Here is a 24,109-nt window from a genome sequence, read left to right as displayed (position 1 = left end):
TCACTAAATACACGAAATGAACTTGTGAAACGTTTTATATAGTTGAGATCATGAGTCAATTGAAGCTACACCACCATGGAAAACCTGGAAGCACTGGATGGCCGTTTTGTCATATTGTGGGACTCCTTAGCAGTGCTCATCCACGATCCCGCCTCGCGGGATTCCAGGTTTTCCATGGTGATCTAGCGTCAATTGACTCATGATCTCAACTATATAAAATTACTAAAAAATCTCCACCAAACCCCCTTCTGATAATTGTTAAACGTTGTTGATAAAGCATAGGGAAAATAATCTCTCAAGAAATTCATGAAATAACAACCGGTATGTTTATGAATATAATGCTATTGTGAAGGAAAACAGCTGTTTCTAAGTGGATAGGGAATTTTAGTGAAGGACATGAAGATCCAATGACAAGACAACACCACTGGATCTACTGTGGTTATGAAAACGTTGAACAAATGTGGTTTGATCTCTATCATTATCCAATGACTAGGTTTGGTAAAAATCGTCTATACACACAATTCTAACAAAGCGTTTGTAACTGATTAAATTATGTGTGAAGTTCCTTTCAAATTTGCTGTCAAAACGTTGGAAGAACTAAACCATAGTTCTACAAGTACAAAGTCAGAAGGTTACAGATGACAAAACATGAATAGTCGAGGCAGATTGTTGTAATCTGAGTTCTCTATAATACACTGTTTGTCACAGTTAGAGTATTTACTGAACCTACAGATTAAATCACGAAGTGATCTTATTTAAACCATCATTGAAAACCTGGAAATACCGGGTAGCTATTTTACGTGAACTAATGAGTAGCCGCCAGTCAGTTAGTTAAGAGATGTAACCGACCTTCATTAGGAATATTACACAACTGAACAAGAGTTTTGTCATTTATATCACGAAGTAAATGAATTACAACAACTTCGTGGATCGGTTGAAGTTAGACATTAACACCGTTGGATGTCGGCTCAGTGGTCTATCGGTTAAGTGCTCTGGCGCGAAACTGGTAGGCACTGGGTTCGAATCCCGCGAGTGTGGGATCGTGGATGCGCACTGCTGAGGAGTCCCATAATGGGACGAAACGGCCGTCAAGTGCTTCCAGGTTTTCCATGGTGGTCTAGCTTCAATTAACTCATGATTTCAACAATGAAAATATTGAAATATCCACAAAACCCCTTCTGAACTATAAAAAAAGATGGGAAATCTTGACTGATAATAACTGTGAAAATAGAAATACTAGAGGCACATACACATATACTTATAAGATATGACAGGAGTAAACAACGACTTCATGGTAGGTCTGAATGTCATATAGAAGCAAAGAGATCGGAACTAATTATTTGTGTATGCATGAATCTGGGTGAAAACTGCGTTCGCTTTGGTCAGTAAACGGAGACGCATATGAACTTTGGAATCTTCACTGGTAATATGTAGATGTTAATGTTGAATGTGGATTTTTTTTGTAGACCATTTGTTTTTTAATAAACGGGATGAGAAAATGATGAGCATTTTCAAATTTACTCTATTGGGCTTTTATATAACCATAATGAATAATTGCTAGGAAAAGCGTCAATGGGTTCGCTGGAATCATCTAGCCTATGAAACTGTTACCATAGAAGTAGTTGGATGTAGTAAGACAAACAGAACTTCCAGGACTCTGAATTCTATTCTTAACTTGTATCGCGAATATATATCTCATCGAAGAGGCGCTGCTTACGGTGTAGGAGTTAAAACGTCCAAGTGCATTTGAAGCATACTGATAAGTAAATGATCAAATGGTTTAATAAGAAAAACCCATGCCTCCATCTATTAGTAACTGGAATAATATTGAGGTACCAGTATCAGATCTATTCAAAACGTTGAGCATTTTAAATAGAACTAGATTAATCCTTTGTTTAATTGTGTCTACAAATAACAGACTTATGTAGCCCAGTCCGCATACTTAATAGAAAGAGCATATTGAGATGGTGGAGAAGATTTGTAGCTCAGGTGGGTGATTTTTATGTTGGTTTGTTCTCTGAGCTGGATGGTTTGGTCGTGGAGCTTTCATCGTCCTTCTGAACGACATCATCAGCACGTGTCCACGTGGACAACTACGGACATACATTCGACTGGGAAAATGTGCAGATTTTGGACAGAGGCAATTCCAAAAATACCAGAGAATTTTTAGAAGCTTGGTACTCAGGTCAATCAGCAATAAACAAACATATTGAAATCAATCCAATCTATCAACCAATCAAGAAAATTATGCAGGAACATAGGAACAAAAATCAAAACAATAGGAGATACAACCAAAACAAAGAAATAAACAATGACAGATTTAAGGTCAATAAGAACCAATCAACATCGAGGTGCAGAGGACAAGCTGTGAATCACATGTGGAGAAATTCAAACACTTCACTTCTACCCGAAGTTTGTGCTGATGATGTCGTTCAGAAGGACGATGAAAGCTCCACGACCAAACCATCCAGCTCAGAGAACAAACCAACATAAAAAAGAAAGAGCATATGAATGTGTTAGCAACTAGTTAGAGATTTTGCTCAGTGATGAAAATCTAAGCACCATATGCATGATAATGTAGAGTCGTTGTTATACTATTTATTGAAATAAAACATTTCAAATGCATTTCACAAACACAGACACAAAAATCTCAAGCTCGGTAAGATGAATAAGTTTAACAGTACCTCCTTGCTTATTGAATAGTTCATTGCATAAAAGTAACTTACTTTCGATATAAACATAACACTTCAACACCACCAGGACCAACAGCATAAACATTTGCTGTTCGACGACCCTCACCGAGCAATGCTTTTTCACCAAAATATTCACCTTTAGTTAATTGTCTAATTTCAGTTTCTTTGGTTTCATTTGAACCATTTTGAGGTGAGGATATAGTGACTCGAACCTTAATGTGTGTGTAGCACAAAACAACAGAAATAAGTAACAAATTTATAAATTCAACAAAAATTTACACTAGAAAAATAATTAAAGATAGTTTAGCGAGGAGAATACCTTTTGGAACTTAAATCTAAAATCAGCATTGGTTAACTTATTTATGCTCCTAGACTAATAGTCCTAGTATAATATATTTGACTGGAAATGATGTGACTACTCAGGAAATATGATCTTCAGTTGAAGTTACATAAATGTATATCCTGACTTGCTCCATCGTGGTAAACAGCAAGTACTGTTTTGCAAGAACCATAAAAGAATACAAGCAAGCTTACTGATAAAATAATATGTTTAACATAAAGAATGAAAAGATACAGAGAGATTATATCTGTATGACCGAGCCATGCCGTCTCGATTAAGTTCTCCTGAGTTCACAATTTATGACCTTCTCCAAGTCCTTATTGGTCTTTTGTCAGCCTAGCCTTTCCACTTGAATGCAGAACATTAATAACAGCTTCTGTTATGCGAATCACTTATTTCAAGCATGCTGGGCTTATATATCAACCAAACAGATCACAATGCAATGAAAAATGGGGAATAACATTTATACACAAAAAGCCAAAAAATGAACGTGGGAGACAGTAAACAATAACCTGAGTATAATTTAGGAACAGTAAATCGTATAATAATAATTTATAGGTCAAAATGAAGCTTATGATAAGAGGATTATAAATATACATAATCTGGTTACTGAACAGTTATACAATAAGAATATATATAAACATTATTAGATCCCGGAAGTTACCCGTGCATCAATCTTCACTAGGATATAACACTCATACACTCCGCAGTATATACGTAAACATGAATGCTTTATTCCATGATTAAATACTAGCACTCTTGGTTTGTCAAATGGATATTACATACAGACGAAAAATAAATAGTCGCATGACTAGTGCATTCCATAGCGTACATATAACCATAGATGACACATGAATTTACGACAGAGTAGTGGGTTAGTCTAGTCTCCATCAATCCCCTGTGTTAATTTATGAGATAAAACCTCACAAATCCTAAATCTATCATGAGAAAGTCCGGTTTAAATTTCGCTTTGAAGCTTAGTAGTACTATCTCTGAAAGTTAGTGATGCTAGTTCGAATAACACTGGGAGAAATAGTTTCTTCAAGATTGAAGAAATGTCTACATATGTCAACTAAAACGCAACCAAGGTAGTCGAATGAGAGGGTATCGCAAACCCAATTAAGTTTTCTTCCCTATTGCCGGTATCAAAGATCCACACTCCTGACGAGTTCTATCCTGGAACGAAACAACAGTCCAGTGTTGGCAGATTTTTATTGGCTGTTCAATTTAAATCGGTTCGTTATATTAATAAAATTCAGTCACTTCCTAAAACTCTATACTAATGCACTATAATTGATTCCATAAATGAATTTCCTTACCTTTCCAGATTGAATTAAAAAGAAGCTATCAGCCAGTTCACCTTGCCTTATGATACAATCACCAGCCGAATGGTATTGAGCCTCTAATGCATCAGCTATTCGTAATATTCGATTAGGTGATAAATCTTTGAGCAGTGGGACACTGTATAGTAAAAAAAACAAAATGAGAGAACAATATAATGTAGAGTGAGTTTAACGATCCATTGGAACGACTATTTGCCGACTGGAAGATTATTGATTTGGTATAGTGTAAAAAATTGTTGGAAAATTGTAGCAGATTGATGCAAGATAAGAAGGTGAATTCACATTTCCTCTCGGTAATAACATTTTATGATATTCGTTTCACTAACAATATGTTTATTTATTTAAACACAAAAATATTGGTACAAAAGGGCAACAGATATATATGCGCCACACAAATCTCATTTGATTTGTGTGAGGGCTGTGATACTGCCCAGGTGCCCAAACTGAAGAAGGTGGTTTTCTTAGGGGACCACACCTGGAGCTTTTGACCTAAAGGTCTGATCCACAAGACAGTGGAGCATCTTAAGGAGATGCAGTCCCATGGTAGCCGGTGATCAACGATTGATTCGTACGCCATTTGTTCCCTCAGGATACTGGAGCCCATGTACACCATTGGTTTGGAATCAGGGTTTTCCAACTTCCCTAGGTGGATCCTCCACATCCACCAACCCGGTTAAAGTGCCGGACATTCGCTTTTCGTCCTCTCACTTTTGTGAACAACACCCCCGCCATGAGAAGGCAGTGAGTAGGACTTCCCTGACAGAGGCTATATACGCTGTATGCTAACAATATGACATTCTAATCAATACAGTTATATAATAATGATAATAATAATAATAATAATAATAATAATGGGTTTACATTATTCATTGTGACACTATTTCAAACCAATATACATATTCTAGATTATTTTTATTCAATGCAAAATCTCATTCAATATACAACAGCTTTGAACTTTTATTCATTGTATTCTACATATTATTTCATGTGTACTTTGTATGTGTTTTACAATAGACCGGTGTATCTTTTCATTCATATGATACATAATGTGTAAAATCACTACATCAATAAATGTACTTCATTTAACAAACAAGTGACTTTCAACAACTTGTTCTAAGGACGTGTTTTTCGACAGTCAATACATCTTCATTGAAATCATAAACCGATCAATGTTGGATCATCATTGAAAACTTGCAAACACTGGACAACTGTTTTGTACTAATATGGGACTCCTACTTATCAGTGCGCATTCACAGTCCTGGACACCGAATTCCATCCAGTACTATCAATCTCACGGACGAACACTTCATCTCTAGATCACTGAGTGTTCGTGAGCGAGACCAATGGTGTTGGATTCGAATCCAATGTTTGAGATCATCGATGCACATTGATAAGGATGAGTCCTGTACTAGGACGAAATGGTCGTCCAGTGCTTCCAAGTTTTCAATAGTGGTCTGATATTGATCGATTCATAATTTCAATAAAGTCCAACAATCTCCACAATCCCGAACTGTTGATAAATTTCCATTGCATCAGTCTTTCGTGTCCTTACTTTTAGCAGTGGAAATCACAGGGATTCCCGTTTGCAAACATAAAACAGAAGTACCGACGATACAACAGAGCCTATACGTATATAACAGAGGCGATACACTCACAACAGTACCAAATTATGATTTCACAATAAGGAGAGACGAAGTTTATCAAAACTAGCTGATACATTAGCTTAATACATGGAGAGCAATCTGATCACATATACAGACTTGTTAAGAACATTTATATAAGGGAAATCAGGTCAATTAAATTAACAGAAGGCAAGAAGAAACAAATTTAATAAAAATGTGGAACTCACCATGTTGGATAATAAAACATAATTACCAGGATAGATTAAGGATGAGAACAAACCGTTTTTAAACACATAAACAAGGTTTCTGTTATGTGCCGATAAGAATGATGGATAGTAACTTTAGGGATCCATTTATGGACCAATACTATGAGTATATTTTAATTGTATAATTATTAAATAACTAAACTATTCATATTCATGTCCCTCTTATTATAAGCTTTATTTTGACCCATAGACTATTATTATACGATTTACCATTCTTGAGTTCTGTCCTGTCTTTCAATTACTAACTCCCTTATTCACAGCCACATTTGGCTAAATCTTGTACAAATATTGTTTCCTATTTTATGGCATGGTGTGGTCTGTTTGGTTGGTATATAAACCTAGTATGTTTGAAATAAAAGATTCATACCGCATAGACTGAGATTGGTGTTCTGAACTTAACTGGCTGGGTTAGGCAGAAAGCAGGACCGAAAAGTAATCTAGAATGCTCTCACAGGTTTTATGCGTCATTGGTCCGATCGATAAGTCACTGCTCTCTAACTGGTGGTATTATCACGTTATACATTAACAGGGCATACAGGCTACAAGATATAACAGTTTCGATTTTCTTATGACCAAGATCTTAATAAACCTCAGTATACACCCTTGAACATTTTGTACAAAACCAAAAAAACTGAGTTAAGATCATTCGTATGGTCTGTTTCAACTATATGTTTGGCAATAGAGGACGATGGTTGTTTACCATCTATTCTTATTGGGGTCATTTGATTTTATTTATCGTTGCAACCATTTAGGTACATGTTTAAACAACCTAGTTTGTAAGTCACAATCATACTAATATATCACATGGTTCTGATAATATTCCTCTTCTATTACATTATCCAAATTTATCAAAGAGATAAATACATAAACAGGAAGGAAATATGACAAATAATCGGTCATCGAATCAGTCATAGTCAACATAAAATATTGGGGAAAGAAGTATGTCGGTTATTAAATCAAATATCAGTGTATCAAAATGAAGAACAAACAGAAATCATCAAATCCTTACTAAATTATCTTTGATTTGATTTGTAATGGTTTGCATTATCCTTTTGAACGAATTATGATTAGTTGAAATCATGAGTCAATTGAAGCTAGACCATCATGTAAAACCTGGAAGCACTGGACGGCCGTTTCGTGCTATTGTGGGACTCCTTAGCAGTGCGCATCGACGATCCCGCTTCGCGAGATTCGAACCCAGATCATGATTTCAACTATGAAAATACTGAAATCTCCATAAAACCCTTATTTGACAAATGAGTATTCTGTGTAGATTGTCTGGACAAAGTTAATATAGAATAGATGGAATGTGGCTCTTATTGGAATACAGAATGAGAATTTCTTTCTATTTGGAACGTCAGCTGGATATATCTGTAGCCCAGAGTTTATGTTCACTGATGGATTCGAATCTAGAACTTGTCAATTAAAATGCCAGAGTGAACATTAACTTTGGGATGTAGGTACATACAGATGTTGAGTCCCAAAGAGGACAAAACACGCTTAGTGGATTCTACTGCTAACTACATTTCATCTACTCTACATAAACTATCTTTAGCTTAGTAACCTTAAATTGTAGCTAACAGTTTAATCCAAGATGCCCATTTCATCCTATTTAGGACTAGTCAACTGGATGTACCTTCATCCCAATGTTAATATTTACAGTGAAACTCGAAATACCAAAGCCTTATTGATTGAGTTATTGAACTCAAATGGTCATTAACTTGTTCACTAATTAGAGAACCAGTTGTAAAGAAAAAAGCTTCAATCAAATCAAAATTATTTAAAGGGCAATATTTAGTAGAATGACTTTTAAATGTTCAAAGTCATTTCATATAGTTCCGTTTGAATCCATAGTTGATGTGAAGATAGTAAATATGATTTAACGAGAGTTTATCACGTACACATGTAAATAACATATCAATAATAGTGTGCAAACTTTGCTGGGTATTTAATGAAGTCTTTAAATAGACTTAACAGTGTATGATTTTATATAGTTGAGATCATTAGTCAATTGAGGCTAGACCACTATAGAAAACCTTGAAACACTAAACGGCGGTTTTGTCCTGCTGTGGGACTCCTCAGCAGTGCACATCCACGACCCCGTCTCGCGAGATTCGAACCCACGACCTACCAGTCTCGCGCCAGAGCACTTAACCGATAGACCACTGAGCTGGCCGGCATCCAACGGTCCAAATCCCGTGAGGCGGGATCGTGGATGCGCACTGCTCAGGAGTCCCACAATAGGACGAAAAGGCCGTCTAGTGCTTCCAGGATTTTCGTGGTGGTCTAGCCTCAATTGACTCACGATCTCAACTTTATAAAATTACTAAAATCTCCTGATTACAAAAATCTGATAATGTATGATTTTATTGTCATGAATACACATAATGATTTCACAGGAGATTCAATTACAAGATCGTTTATATTTACATAATTTTGCTGTTTTTCTCGTAAGAATACACACGTATGTAAGTAATGAACTAACCTTCGTAGAAATGCTTTACGTTCTTCAATACGTTCCAAACCAGTTTTCATCATAATCGCTTGAAAACATGCTCTTTCCAATACCCAAACACGTGCATCAGTTACAGCTGTTTGAAAAAAATGTAAATTAAAAACAGTCTATACAATCAGAAAATATGTGTTTATAATCTACTTTAAACAGACTTGTACATCACTGGGTACCTTTTTCACTGGTCTAGAGGTGAAGAATTCCCGTACCAGATTGAATGTCTTGGATTTGATCCAATGTTGTAGGGTTCTGGATGGGCACTGTCAGGGGGTTCCAATGCTAGAACGAAACGGTTATTTAGTGTTTTTTGGTTCTTAATGGTCGTTTAATTTAGATCGGTTCATGATCTCAATAAATAATTCAGATAGACACAATAGACAAGCAAGTATATCCGATTATGGCTTTGATACTGATCGTAAAAAATAAAGTGCAAAGACTAAGTGAGGATATTGTGCCGCCTATAATGAGTGTAAGATTACTGCCTGTCATATAACAATGGAGTATAGTGAGAAGTAGTTCTCTCTGTATTAATATACGGCTTTGAAACACGGCATTCATGGACTACTAGTATTCGACCACAGATCTCTTTTTTCCGTACTATGGTCCAACAAAACAAATAATATTGAAATTAGGCTTTAGATAATAAGGATTGATGAGGCAGCGAAATTTCATCAATTTAGATGAAAAGGCATCAGACATACAATGCTCTCCAAGACTGGCTAAAACTAAGACTCGTTATCAGTTTATGAAGTCACCGATTGTTTACTTGAAAAACGTCCACACGTATAAAGTTCCCGATAGGAGTCCTTACTATATATTCATAATCAATAATTGGAAACACCAGTTGATATCATTCCAAAATCGATCACAGTAACCTATACGTATCCACTCCTTATATTTAGTATCAAACTATAATTGCTAATCATCTGATTAATTGATTCTCTCATTGAACAACTGACGATCGAGACATATTTTAGACAAATTCTAAATGTAACCGAATAAAATCAATTATGCTGACAGTTACTAACCATGAATTATGTACATTATAATTATTTCAAAATATGTTCAAAGAGAGATATGCACACGTACGTATGCATATACGCAAATAGACGGATAGACAGATAGGGATATAAAAATATCAAATTCCTGTTTATTAAAATGAATGAGATCATGAGTTGATTGAAGTTAGACAACCATGGAAAACCTGGAAGCACTGGACGGCGTTTCGTCCAATTGTGGGACTCCTCATGTTCAGATTATCAAACAAAAATAAATTAAAAACTTTCATGATAACCAAAAATATAACGAAGAGTGAAGGATATATGGAATATGTATATTTAAAAAGTATACATATGGTAACCATAATAACAATAAGTAGAATGATGATATCATATGCTCAAAACTACACAAAAAAAATGTAACCGGCATTAATTTAAATATACATTTAATCACTAAGTCTGTAATCCTTTGAAGTGTACAGAACATGAAATAATCTATTTTTTTCTTTTTTAAAAGAGGAATTTATGTTCAACAAATAAAAATCTATCAGTCAATTAAATGTTTCTGATATGACAGCTTTAAGCCTCTAAATGCCCTGGTACGGCCGAGAGTGGCGAGAGTCCGATGTCCCTCTCGAAATGCTCTTACATGACCACGCGTATATAGACTCTGACAGGGAAGTCCTACTCACTGCCTTCTCGTGGCCTTACTGTTGTTTACGAAATAGAGAGGACGAAAAGCGAATATCCGGCGCTTTACCCGGGTTGGTGGACATGGCGAGTCCACTTAGGGGAGTTGGAAAACCACAATTCCAAACCAATGGTGCACATGGGCTGGCTCCAGTATCCTGAGGGAACAAATGGCGTATGAATCAATTGTTGGTCACCGGCTACCATGGAACTGCATCTCCTCACGATGCTCCACTGCTTTGTGGGTTAGACCTTTAGGTCAAAGGCTCCGTGTGTGACACCCTAAGAAAACCACCTGCTTCAGTTTGGGCACGTGAGCAGTATCACAACCCTCACACAAATCAAATGAGATTTGTGTGGCGCAAATATATCTGTTGCCCTTTTGTAGCAATATTTATGTGTTTAAATAAATAAATAAATAAAAATATGACAGTTTAGTTCCTTTCAATTGATCTATCTGTATAATCTATTTCAAAGTGTTTTAAAATTCGATAGATGAGAAGAAGAGTTCACATTTTATGATATTCGTTTCATTAACAATATGACATTCCAATCAACACAGCAATAATAATAATAAACAATACTAAGTGAATTTCAACTTCACCCCATTGCACAAGCAAGTGGCTATCAGGACTCAGTAGCTGAGTGGATAACGCGATAGCGTTTGAAGCGATAGGTAATGGGTTCGAGTCCCAGAGTGAACATCGACTCTGACATACAAATACATCCAGCTAGTGACAAGTCCCAAATAGGACGAAACGCGTGTCAAACTGTATTCCACTGCTAGCCACTATCCATCTTTGCTTATAATGCTTGTGAATTAAGGCTATATTGAGGCAATACGCACAGTATGCACATATGCCAATTAGAGACTGACCAGTTGCAGTCCTAACAAATCGATGGGAAGATTCAAACAAACAATGCTAAGTGAATAATAATGGGTTTACATTATTCATTGTGACATTATTTCAAACCAATATCTATATATTCTAGATTAATTATTCAATGCAAAATCTCATTCAATATATGACAGCTTTGAACTTTCATTCATTGTATTCTACATATTACTTCATGTGTACTTTGTATATGTTGTACAATAGACTCGTGTATCTTTTCATTCATATAATTAATAGTTAAATTGACCATCAAATGTGTATAAAATCATTACATCAATGAATGTACTTCATTGAACAAACAAGTGACTTTCAACAACATGATCTAGGAACGTGTTTTTCGACAGTCAATACATCTTCATTGAAATCATAAACCGATCAATGTTGGATCATCATTGAAAACTTGCAAACACTGGACAACTGTTTCGTACTAATATGGGACTCCTACTTATCAGTGCGCATTCACGGTCCTGAACACGGAATTCCATCCAGCACTCTCGGTCTCACGGGCGAACACTTCATCTCTAGATCACTGAGTGTTTGTGAGCGAGACCAATGGTGTTGGATTCGAATACCATGTTTGAGATCGTCGATGTACACTGATAAGAAGAAGTCTCATACTAGTTTTGTAGTGAACAAGAACACCAGTGGGAATAATCTAAAGTATTGGAACACAAAATTACAAAATCTATTAGTCAAATCTGAGAACTGAACAGTAAATGCTTAATACGCAAAATATCAATCAATTGTTCCAAACTTGACTGTTTCTTTGCAAATGTCAATCAATCGTCTGAAACTGTCCCTTCATTTCCATGCCAACAGCTTTCAGTTCCCGTTCTTTCTTTCTCGATCTTCTACTGCCAGACATTCTATTCCTGAACCATGGTGTATATTATTTATGTCGATAGAAGTAGCACACACACAGTACGAAACGGTCGTCCAGTGCTTTCAGGTTTTCAATAGTGGTCTAATATTCATCGATGCATGGTTACAATAAAGTTAACAATCTCCATAATCCCAGACTGTTGATAAATTTCCATTGCATTAGTCTTTCGTGTCCTTATTTTGAGCAGTGGGAATTACAGGGATTCCTGTTTCTAAGTATACGCATTAGGTCCGAAGATATAACAGAGCCGATATGTATATAGTAGAGAGAATGGGTTGAACTATGATGAAACGTGAACAGTTATCTGTTATGTACACTATAGTTAAGCATAATACTGGCACAAAACTGAAAGATTATTACATTCACATCATATATATCTCATAAATGGATATTCATTCAGCTGTAAATTGACATTTTCTACTGATTTACAAGACTGTTTTCTAGTTTAACTTAGAAATGGTTTTTATACGACATTTGACAATCATCTGAAAAGGACGAGATTTATTTGAAAAAAAGCATATGAAAGAAATTGATTTTAGAAATGTGATTCCCATTACAATAGAACTTTACCACTCATAGCATACTACTTAAATACAAACAGTAGCTAGACATCACCTATATTCATACTCTTAATATAAACATTTTACTGATAAGTGGCTAACTAGTATGAATTTTAACTCCAGAATTTCCAGTCGATTGTCTTCAACATCTCACAAGAGATTATCAAATTTGGTTTTAAATGATATTCAGTCAGTCACAACGTAGAACTTCGTACGTACGTACATCAGTTCGAGTTGCCATACCACATTGGCACACAGATATGCAGTTGTTGATTCAAATCCCATAGTGGTAGAAGTAGTAAGAGTATAAGCATTATGTGAAAGATTAGGGTTTGAAGATGTTATTGAAGGAGCATAATACAGTGAAATTATACTCCTTCAAACCCTAATCTTTCACATAATGCTTATACTCTTACTACTTCTACCACTATGGGATTTGAATCGACAACTGTAAATGATATTACCCAATTGTAATTTTTGTAAGCAGGATTTGGTAAGAATCACGATCCATGCCAAAAACCAAATTGATATCTCTTCACTTGGTGACCAATCAATGTATACTGAATCCTACTAGATTTTCACATAACCAATGTACTTAAATAAATTTTTTTAAGATATTATGATCATTTAAGTTGCCACGGAAGCGAATAGAGTTGTAGTAATCACTGGGATTATAATGAGTGCGAATTGGATTAGCAACCTGCACACTTGTACCAAGTGCTTAAATTATTCACTGGTCACATGTACTGTATGTTCACCAATGTATATATGTTGACAATACAAACAAGTATTAATGTGAATTAGTCTTAGTGGTTAAAAAGTAGTTGCTGAAAATTTCACCAACTACATTCACATAGTTAAAATAGTTCGGTCTATTTAAGTTCTGCAGATATAAAGTAACAATAATCTCACTGAAATCATGAACCGATCAATGTTAGAGCATCACTGAAAACTCGTAAGCACTGGACGACTTCTTCGTCCTGGTATGGGACACCTCAACATCCAAGATTCCGCGCGCAGGACTTACACACAGAGACTTGAATCTCGCGCGAACGCTTGTCCCCTAGACCAATGAACCAGCATACAAAAATACTTATGTCTAACTTCAACCAGTCTGCGATTCTATGCAACCAGCTTTCATTATCTTCGGTGGATAACTGTTTCATACTAGACACGGTTGAACCCCAATATCGAAAAGTACCATACTAGGACGAAACGGCTCTCCAGTGCTTCCAGGTTCTCAATGATGATCTAGCACTGATCGGTTCGTGATTTCAATGAAATTCAACAATCTCCACAACCCCATACTGAAAATAATAATGACAACAGTAATAACAATAAGTTAAACATGTACACTATTGAATGGTGTCACAGAGGTCTAGAGATCAAGCGTTCATGTATAAGAACGAAGGTTCTGAGTTTAATTCCCAGTGATGGAGTTGTGAATGAGAACTTTTGAAAAATCCCATTAATATGATAGGACCAAAAGAGCAAAACCAAGTCAATGTGAAAAACAATCATTAGGTATCGTATCCGTGTAGTAAATCTTTTTGACGAACTGGTATTAAACATTACTCAGTTCAATTTACAAAAGTTTGATAGTTGATGTTACGGTACAAAAATCATATATTAAGTAGTATATGGATACATCCATTTTGATTTATTTCTGAGGTCAAATAAATCCATATTAGTAGTCTTTGTGTCCTCTCTACTCATTGTTGGATTGAGGGTTTTCAGTACGAACCCCGAGCTAATTAAACATATTTGCAGACATAAATGATCGACAACATCTGTAACAGGATGCAATGGCCCTCTAGGATTTCCACTGGTGGTCTAGCCAAGATCAGTCCGTGATTTCTACAATCGCCGAAAAGTCCACTTATACTAATGATAAGAAAAACAATTGAAGACAAATACATTTCTAACAAACAATACTCTAAGATCAAAATTAGTAAGAATTAAAGATCCAATACATAAAGAAGAACAACAAAATTGTGTCTATGAAATCAAATGTAGTGACTGTAATGCAACGTATGTAGGTGAAACATCAAGACAACTGAATGTGAGGGTGAAGGAACACAAACAATGTTTGAAACATATTCCTAAATCCTCAGATGATGTAAAAAAAATTGGAGAACAAATCAGCGATAGCATTACATTCGATAGAATCAGGTCATACAATTGATTTCGATGGCACAAGATAAGAGTATTTTTTCGAACAAACAATACTCTAAGATCAAAAGACATTTCTAAATTACTTCTCAATAAGATTTGATCGATTGTCGGTTGTCGACATTTTCAAACATTTCGAATCTCAAGGATTTCCCATCCAATATCACATATTATTGTATGTAAGTGATTCTCAACACTAATAAATGTGTGCAATTTTCACAAGTTAATGCCTTTCAGTTGTGATATCAATACAACATTTGTATTGAATCCACTTTGTGTAATTTGTTAATGATTTGCAAATTGTCCACAATCAGATTGTTCCCATATTTCCTACTAGTTTAATAGTACGGTCGGTGTTGTAAAATGTAAACATACACAAGTATATTACCATTCTATGTGTGAAGTCAAACACATACATTCAACCCATACATTGAACAGTAAAAATCATTAATGTTGATTAACTAGTCTAGATTTACTATAACTGAACATAAATTATTATTATCATTATACATACATACACTTATGGATAAACCTAAGTGAATAAAACTATACAACAGGAAGAAACTATTAAACAAAACACCTAACCGTGGTAATTAGATTATTATCATTACTATTACTATGGTTATTATGAATAAAGCCTACTACTAACACTTCTTCTTCTCCTCCTACTACTACCAACATTAACCACCACTCCGTGTGGTGCATATATATCTGGTGCCCCCCCCTGTACCAATGTTTATGTGTTTGAAAACAACTAGAGTATATCCATGACACAATTTAATGTCCAGAATATATTTCGTTATGGATAATCACTTGGATGAATGCATGATATTCTAGTCACTCACAAAAACACACAACACACACATACATAGATACATACATAGAAGAATGGAGGAATCACTTTTGATTGTTTGATAGAATTGCACATTTTTTATTGTTTTTCATCAATAAAAATGACATCTATCAATGAACATGAAAACATATGGAACAGGTGGTCAATGTTTGGAAACGATAGTGAAAAGAAATATGAATCTAAATCGTATTCTACATAAATTATTCACACATATATTTACTTTTTATATCACGACTAACAAATGGGTAAGCATATAAGGTAAGCGCCTCCAAATGCCCTGGTACGGCCGAGAGTGGGGAGATTCCGCTCTCCCTCTCACACGTATATAGCCTCTAACAGGGAAGTCCTACTCATTACCTTCTCATGGCGGGAGTGTTGTTCACGAAAGTGAAAGGACGAAGAGCGAATGTCCGACGCTTTAACCCGGTTAGTGGACATGGCGAGTCCACCTAGGGGAGTTGGGAAACCCTGATTCCAAGCCGATGATGCACATTATCTCCAGTATCCTGAGGGAACAAATGGCTTATGAATAAATTGTTAGTCACCGGCTACAAAGGGATTGCATCTCCTTAAGATGCTCCACTGCCTTGTAGATCGATCTTTAGGTCAAAGGCTCCAGGTATGGACTCCTAAGAAAACCACCTGCTTCGGTCTGGGCACCTGGGCAGTATCACAGCCCTCACACAAATCAAATGAGATTTGTGCAGCGCATATGTATCTGATACTTCCTTGTACCAATATTTATGTGCTTAAATAAATAAATAAGGTAAGCTAATAGAAACTGTTCAATTCGATCACTATCCAACCTCTCATCAGCGCGCATCGATGACTTCGATGTTAGGCTGTCTCATTGCATTCATGTTACTTATGCTTAAATCATTGAGTTAGGATACAGTGTATAACAATTCTAACCAGTTATTTTGTTACTTTTTACGAACATCATCTTGTGCTAATAAGGTATGGCAACTTGAACCGATACATATGTGTGCTTGGCCCTACGTTGTACATGACTGACTGACTGACGACCATCATCTCTTGTTATCATTGATGTCTGGTTAAAATTCACTGGTCATGTAGTTTCACTAAAATTTCGTGAATTCCGCTCGTAATGAATCACTGATGAGAAGAAAACTATTATTATTAATAGTGTACGAGATTTTTGAGGACTATCCATCTCCGAGTTTATATTAAGCATTACATTTAGCTAAACAACCAATAAGAACACTGGAAAGATGCTTAGCTCTAGTATGACAAGAATTAGCAGTAGTGAGCAACCATGTACATGTAAGCATAAATGAGGTCCTCGTGACAGTTTTTCTCTTTGGACAAATATACACAATATAAATACCTAAAAAAACACATCAAGTAGATCCATTAGTCTCAGTGCATACATAGGCATGGATACTCCGCTCTGAGTTTGTCAGCCTCGTGAGATAGATAAACTTGGTATGATCTGATTTTACAACTGAGTGCTTGATTAAACCGCTCTCTCCATCGACCGCCCACATTGGTTCATGAGATACAACCCTCAAGATCCCTCACGGCTCCATGAAGAGGCCTGGATAGGATTTCGCTGTTGTCGATATTAACCTAAATGCTAAAACAGTGAAAATAGGTGAAGCGGGGTTCAAAAGTCAAGTGTTGTATTGTGTGACCACCAGAAATCATTTATTTCATAACACAACAAACAGTGTACAATATGAATAACAAAACAAATTTACTGACAAGTAGTATTTCGACGAGAAACAAAAAAAAATCGACTAATACTATAAACAAATCAGAATCCATTACAAAATTCAACTTACCTTTTACAGATGCCGTACGTTTACAATTGTATAATAAAGCCAATTCACCAAAACAACGACCAGCTCCCATAATATACAAACGTTTACCACCTTTTGAAACTTCAAATTCACCTTCTGTAGAAATTTAAAGATGAAAAAAACGATAAATAAGCTAAATAAGCTTGAAAGACGTCTAGTAATCTCAGCTATTGATATTGATATCATGGGATGAATAGTACGGAAGTTATGATACAAGGGATTATTATTTGTAATTTTCCTGTATAATTAGTAAATACTTTGACAGTCATATTTTTATATTCTCCCACTTGGAACCTTTCGTTTGACCTATAAATTACTGTCAAATATTTTCGTGTTCCAGATTTGTACACTGATCTTGTATCACTTATGACGACCAAGTTATTTACACATATTCATGTCTTGTTTTGTTGTGTTTTCAAGCATTTCAGTTACTTTATTGTATGAACTGATTTGGTTTTTATCGTAGGCTTTCGGCTGACCACTGGGAGTTTGAGGACCAGTAGGAGCAAAGTTCTTGGTTGTTATTCATTGACCAGTGTGTCAGTGAGTACTTAGAAGGTTACCGACTCAACTGACAATATGGGCGCACTAATCAATAAACGGACTAGAGAAAGAGAGATAGAAACCATACAACTGCTTTCATATCATTCCGGTCACACAAGACCCTATACAACCACAAGCAATGTTTATTTTCTGACACAACAGGTAAGTAATGTAGAACCTGGCTTATATGTAAATTAATTTAACTTGTCACTAACCAATAGTACAGAGAAATGAAATTTCTAAAACAAATCCGACAGTAGTACAGGTAACAACAGCATTATTGGTAATAAAAAACATCAGTCATCGATTATACTAATTAAGAAAATATAAATCAGTGGAATAGAAAATCATTTATGGGGAATTTAGAAACGTAAAATCTAGGGGGAAGATTGAAAGTAAATGCATCTGTACCAATACGAACGATTTTGAACAATATCATTAGTTGCAGTCATTACACAGACCCTAATCTACTCGATCGGCATGGACTGATGCCATGTCTTTGTTTGGCCACCCATAGCTTTCTTACAATGACCTATACAGTAAGAAAATTTTACGGTTACACAGTAATTGGTATATACATTAAAACAGACTAAATTGACGAATAATTACGAATATTATGGAGTTTTAAACAAGTTCGAAATTCCTTTCAAAACTCAATTTCTATAGCATTATTTACTGGGTCTGGTGTACGCTACTTATGTTGACATATATAAGTAGTATGTAGACATGTGGGATGTCTGTCAAAAGAGGATTGAGAAGATTAAACTAAAGGAAACAGAAAGGGAAACACAAAGGAATTGGGATAAAAAAACAGAATTAGCAGAATCATGAAACACGTAAGAGACAACTGATGGAAGATGTGCAAATGAAGTATTTAATGTACAGTTTTCATATCTTAAGAAAGCAGTCTATATATACAAATATAAATATATATAATGTTGTACGTTCTTCCGAGTCTGCTATTGATGCACAACCTTCCTATATGCGTATCCGAGCCATTCAATCGGGTGTGAACCCCAAGAGTGAGCAGAAAGATTTTATTAATTCAAGCGAGTCGAGAATATGTACAACTCATGCATTAATAGATACATTTTCCTTCAGTAAATAGTCACATTTTTAACCAATAGCGTGTCTCTTTCCTCAAAAAGCATAACTAAGTATTGACCGACAGCGTGTATCCGTCACCACTTATCATTTATTCTATGTCTGATTGTCTACGTATATCATCTTCCCTCTACCTTGAAAATTAAATCTTCCTTTTGGGATACACCGATTAGGGTACATAGATATATGATTGCGATCGTTTACAGTTATCTCGAAAACATTTGTTTATATTTATGTGTATGAACAATTATCCATGAAACCATCTGAACACGTGTAGTTGTTTTTGTGATCTCCGAATAGACAACTCACTATCTACATAATTCCTGATAGTTTGTGGAGAAGACTCTAAGTAAACATTTTCGATAATGAAGAGATGAAAATGTAAAAGTAAATTTTGAACTCATTGTGATTCTTGATCAAATATTGTGGTGTGGGTTACTGATATCCACATAACTAGTATATGGTGATGGTCGGGCACTGAATGTATTTCAGTAGAATATCGATAAGTAGAGAACAGGAACGGTACGCAATTGGTACGAAAATGCATGAACAATTGTAATCGGAGACTATAGATGGATATTTGCAGAAGAAACAGTCAAATTGAGACAATTGATTGTTATTTTGCAAATTAACTGTTCACTATATGGTTCTCATATTTTAATGAGACATTCTGTAATGTTGTACTTATACACATTCGATTCGACGTTTATTCAAGAAACATTATTATTTGTATCAAATTAATACGAACTATGTCCAGCATGAAATACACCACGAGATTTGTGAAATACGCCTTCGTAAAATATAAAAAACTATACATTAAATACATCATTTGCACATCTTCAACCAGTTGTCTCTCATAAAATCCATCGTTCCTTCATTCCTGTTGTTATTTTGATTGCTTCTTTTTTCGTCATTTCAACTTTCTCAATCTTCTGCTCGCACGCATTCCACTTCCGACTCGTGCTACATACTACTTATATCTGTCAACATAAGTAGTATACAATAGTAGTTCCTCGTTTGTAAATACAAATAATAGGTGATGAGGACAAGATAATTTTGCATTGAGGAAATCTTTTCAAAAAGATATTATCCTAAAGCTGCTGACAACTGATTCGAAGTTAAACTAGCATGAAACATTCATAAACGTTCTCCAATTTCTTGTAAAAGGTAATCAATTATGAGAAATTTTAATCCTATGATCTGGATCTCCGAAGATTTCCAGAAATAATTAAACCAATGAACCTTGAAATATATTAACATAATTAGGGAGTATTTTAAAATGGAGTTAGGAATGTTGTTATAACTCGAATTTGTAAAATACAGTTTTCATTACCACAACTCGTTTACTTATTGAGCAATTAAATCGATAAAAATGAATCTATTCAACTTTTGAGTATTTACCCAAATCAATGTAAGTGTAAGGACGGCTAGTTGGTAAACTCTAGGAAACCTTAAGAAGCCCAGAAAGAGCCGCAAACATTCCATCCAGTCACTGCTAGGAGAATATTCTAGAATGTCGACGTGTAGCTTCCCCATTGGATGGATAGGAATGACCCCTATGTGCCTATTGGTTGACCGAAATGATGATTTACATTCAGCCAATAACTATAAATACATGAGATTTCTGTACTAAATTTTGACACTGTTTTGGGGAATAAAAGTTCCTACTTACTAATCTTATGTTTCCTCTCTTGCGACGTTGCAGGTTCTATCGTTCAAGTAGTCTAGTAGTACGCGGCATAATAAGAATTAAAGCTCTAGATATAACAGTAAGTCTACAATTTATCTAGATAATACGCAAATAAGAGTGAATAACTTCATGAACAGGTCACATAATTTCTAAGTGGGTGGTAACATTTTTTGGTGCATTTCAAGATATTTTCACAGTTTAAACCACAAACTCATTTAATTAGACTATCACTGAAAACCAAAAATCACTGGACAGCAATTTCGTCCTAGTGTAGGACTCATTAGAAGTGCATATCTACATCTCCATAGGAGAGTGAACCTAGAGCCTTAGATTTCGTATGAGAACGCCTAACCCCTATATTGATCTAATTTGGTAACCAATACTGCAAATATCTAATTCCAACGCAGTTTATATACAACAATGAAACATCTAGAGGAAAAGAGAGGGAGGGATTGAGAGAGAGAGAGAGAGAGAGAAGAGTATGAATAAAGCATTACCTGGGAATATTATAAAACCTACTTAAAAGAAATCAATAAGTACTCAATTAATCTTACTATAATAACAAGAATAATAAAGAAGTAACTTAATATTGTTTGTCGTTGAAACATTTGAACTCTAATGGGAATATAATAAGTATACTTTAAAGAATTAGAATACAATATAAAGTCCAAATGGAGAGAAGGAAGAAAACAACAACAACAACAATAACAACAAGAAACTAGAACCAGAGAAAAACAAAGAAAAATGCAGAAGCTCAAATGAAAAAAAAGACAAATAAATAAACAAATGTATTGATCATTTTACTGTTTACAAATGAAATTTATTTATAAGATTAGATTAGGGACAATGATGTGGAAAGAAGGAGGGGGGACTGAGATGTGAAGTAAACAAAAAGAAGGTTTTAAAGAGAACAACAGAAATAATGAAACAAATCACTTTCGTTTAGAAATAATAATTGGAAATTAAATAGAATCATTCAATGCTGATATTCAACTGATTAACTTCATTGATCAATGGAATGATAAAGTTAAATTTATGTTGAAAGTGTGAGTCAATTGAAGCTAGACCACCAGGGAAAACCTGTAACCAGTAACCCAGTACCCTCGCTTCAAACGCCATCGCGTTATCCACTCGGCCACTGAATCCTGATAACTACTTGCTTGTGAAATGGGGTGAAGTTTAAATTCAATTAGTATTGTTTGTTTGAATTTTCTCATTGATGTGTTAGGACCGTAACTGGTCAGTCTCTAATTGGCATATGTGCATGCTGTGCGTATTGCCTTGATATAGCCTTAATTCACAAGCATGGTAAGTAGAGATGGATAGTGGTTAGCAGTGGAAACCAGGACGCGCGTTTCGTCCTATTTGGGACTCGTCAGCTCGATGTACCTGCATCTGAGTTGATGTTCACTCTGGGACTCGAACCCAGTATCCTCGCTTCAAACGCCATCGCGTAAATGTACAATTGTTTGAGTATAGGACGAAACGCGCGTCCTGGATTCCACTACTAGCCACTATCCATCTCTGCTTACCATATTTGTATATATAGGTATCTAGAAAATATATGTTTATAAGAGGCTAGGAAAGATTGCATTATAAATTGATTCGATAACAAATAACAGATGAGGTTGCATACTAATCAAGGGGTAAGGAAGAAAATAATTTATGGGTCAGATAATAGTCCAATTGACAGATATAAAGAAAAAGCGACAAACACAAAGGTCATATAACTATATATACGAATGTACAGCTTAAGTAAATGATTTCGTTGAGAAGAAAATTATCTTCGCTGAATTCTCTTTTTCTTATTCAATGACACTATAAGTTATTTTAATTATCTGAAGAGCTGCAACGATCATGCGTAAAATTAATGAATAAATTGTTTTGTTTCTTTTTTACCAACATTCAGAAGCAATACGACAATGATGATTTTGTTTATTTAAAGAAACAACAGGTAATGATTGCAATGGAAATCATTCATTTAAAATGACTCAATAGTTGAGTGGATAACGTGATGGCGTTTGAAGCGGACGGTACTGCGTTCGAGTCCCAGAGTGAACATTAACTCTGAAATGCAGGTACGCGGGTCCTGGATTCCACTGCCAGCCACTATACCTGTTTCGGTTTGGGCACCTGGGCAGTATCACAGCCCTCACACAAATCAAATGAGATTTGTACGGCGCATATGTATCTGGTGCTTTTTTGTATTTTGAATTATATGGAAAGTCTAAGGAGGTATATATTCATCAAACTATAAAGTAAAGATTATTGAACAAGCCGAATCTTAAATATGTACAACAATTCGACTAATTTCATGAGAACATCATTAAAGTAACCATTAACAGTATGATAACAGACACAAAATAAACAAACCACGAATTGTTGTTGTAATAGAAAAAACATTCATATAGAATGACAGTTATCAGTATAAGCCATGATCACTGGATTCTGACCATATCGAATTCGAGGCAGTTAACCAAAGAAAATAATAGATGACATTACCGCAGATTGATAGAAGTTAGACCTGTACATCATTGGGCCCCGGCTGGTCAATCTAGATTGAAGATTCTGAGCCCGATCCACTGTGGCGAGGTTGTGGATGCTCACTCCTGAGTTGTCTGCTACTAGGACGATACACCCAGACGGTGCTTCCTAATCTAACTTATACCAGTTCGTGATAATAATAAAATTCAGCCATCTCCACAACGCCAACACTGATAATCTTGTGCTCATTGTTGACTAGCTTCGAAAGGGAATTTCAATAGTTCTAGTGAGAAGCAGTGATCAGTGGGATTAGAAAATGTAGAGACTGAGAACGATATCTAACGAAGGTAGTGGAATATGGTAGCGTAATATCAGGGGTATTGATAATGTCATAGAAATAGTTGTACGTATAAATAACTACGGAAAATTATGGTAGGTATTGTGCATTTCAAACAAAGAATTACTGTGATAAATGTAGACAATACAATGAGAAGACAAAGTTTAACAGAACTATGTGACATATATAATAATACAAGACCTTTAGAATAAAAAATTAACTAAATATCTATTTTTATTATCAGGGGTTTTGTGGAGATTTCAGTATTTTCATAGTTGAAAGCGTGAGTCAATTGAAGCT

At 35.3% G+C, this 24,109-nt stretch overlaps 1 protein-coding gene and 1 non-coding gene across 2 annotated transcripts in view; one reads left to right on the top strand and one right to left on the bottom strand.

Annotated features, from left to right (window-relative positions):
* Smp_123290 (serine/threonine kinase) overlaps window positions 1-24,109 on the bottom strand; it is a 99,317-nt gene that overhangs the window by 44,608 nt on the left and 30,600 nt on the right. Inside the window, exons 5-8 of the mRNA XM_018797986.1 lie at window positions 17,634-17,747; window positions 8,750-8,855; window positions 4,353-4,494; window positions 2,727-2,905 (exon numbers count right to left, since the gene is read on the bottom strand). Of these exons, the coding sequence (XP_018652973.1) occupies window positions 2,727-2,905; window positions 4,353-4,494; window positions 8,750-8,855; window positions 17,634-17,747 (541 nt within the window). The remainder of the gene's footprint in view (window positions 1-2,726; window positions 2,906-4,352; window positions 4,495-8,749; window positions 8,856-17,633; window positions 17,748-24,109) is intronic.
* Smp_tRNA_00362_Gln_TTG.1.1 lies at window positions 11,099-11,165 on the top strand. Its single transcript has one exon. It is a non-coding gene (tRNA).

This window comes from Schistosoma mansoni, chromosome 6, assembly GCF_000237925.1.
Source record: "Schistosoma mansoni strain Puerto Rico chromosome 6, complete genome".
Taxonomy (NCBI): Eukaryota; Metazoa; Platyhelminthes; class Trematoda; order Strigeidida; family Schistosomatidae; genus Schistosoma; species Schistosoma mansoni.
The sequence above is the reverse complement of the archived record's forward strand: the minus strand, read 5'-3'. Positions and strand labels throughout refer to the sequence as shown.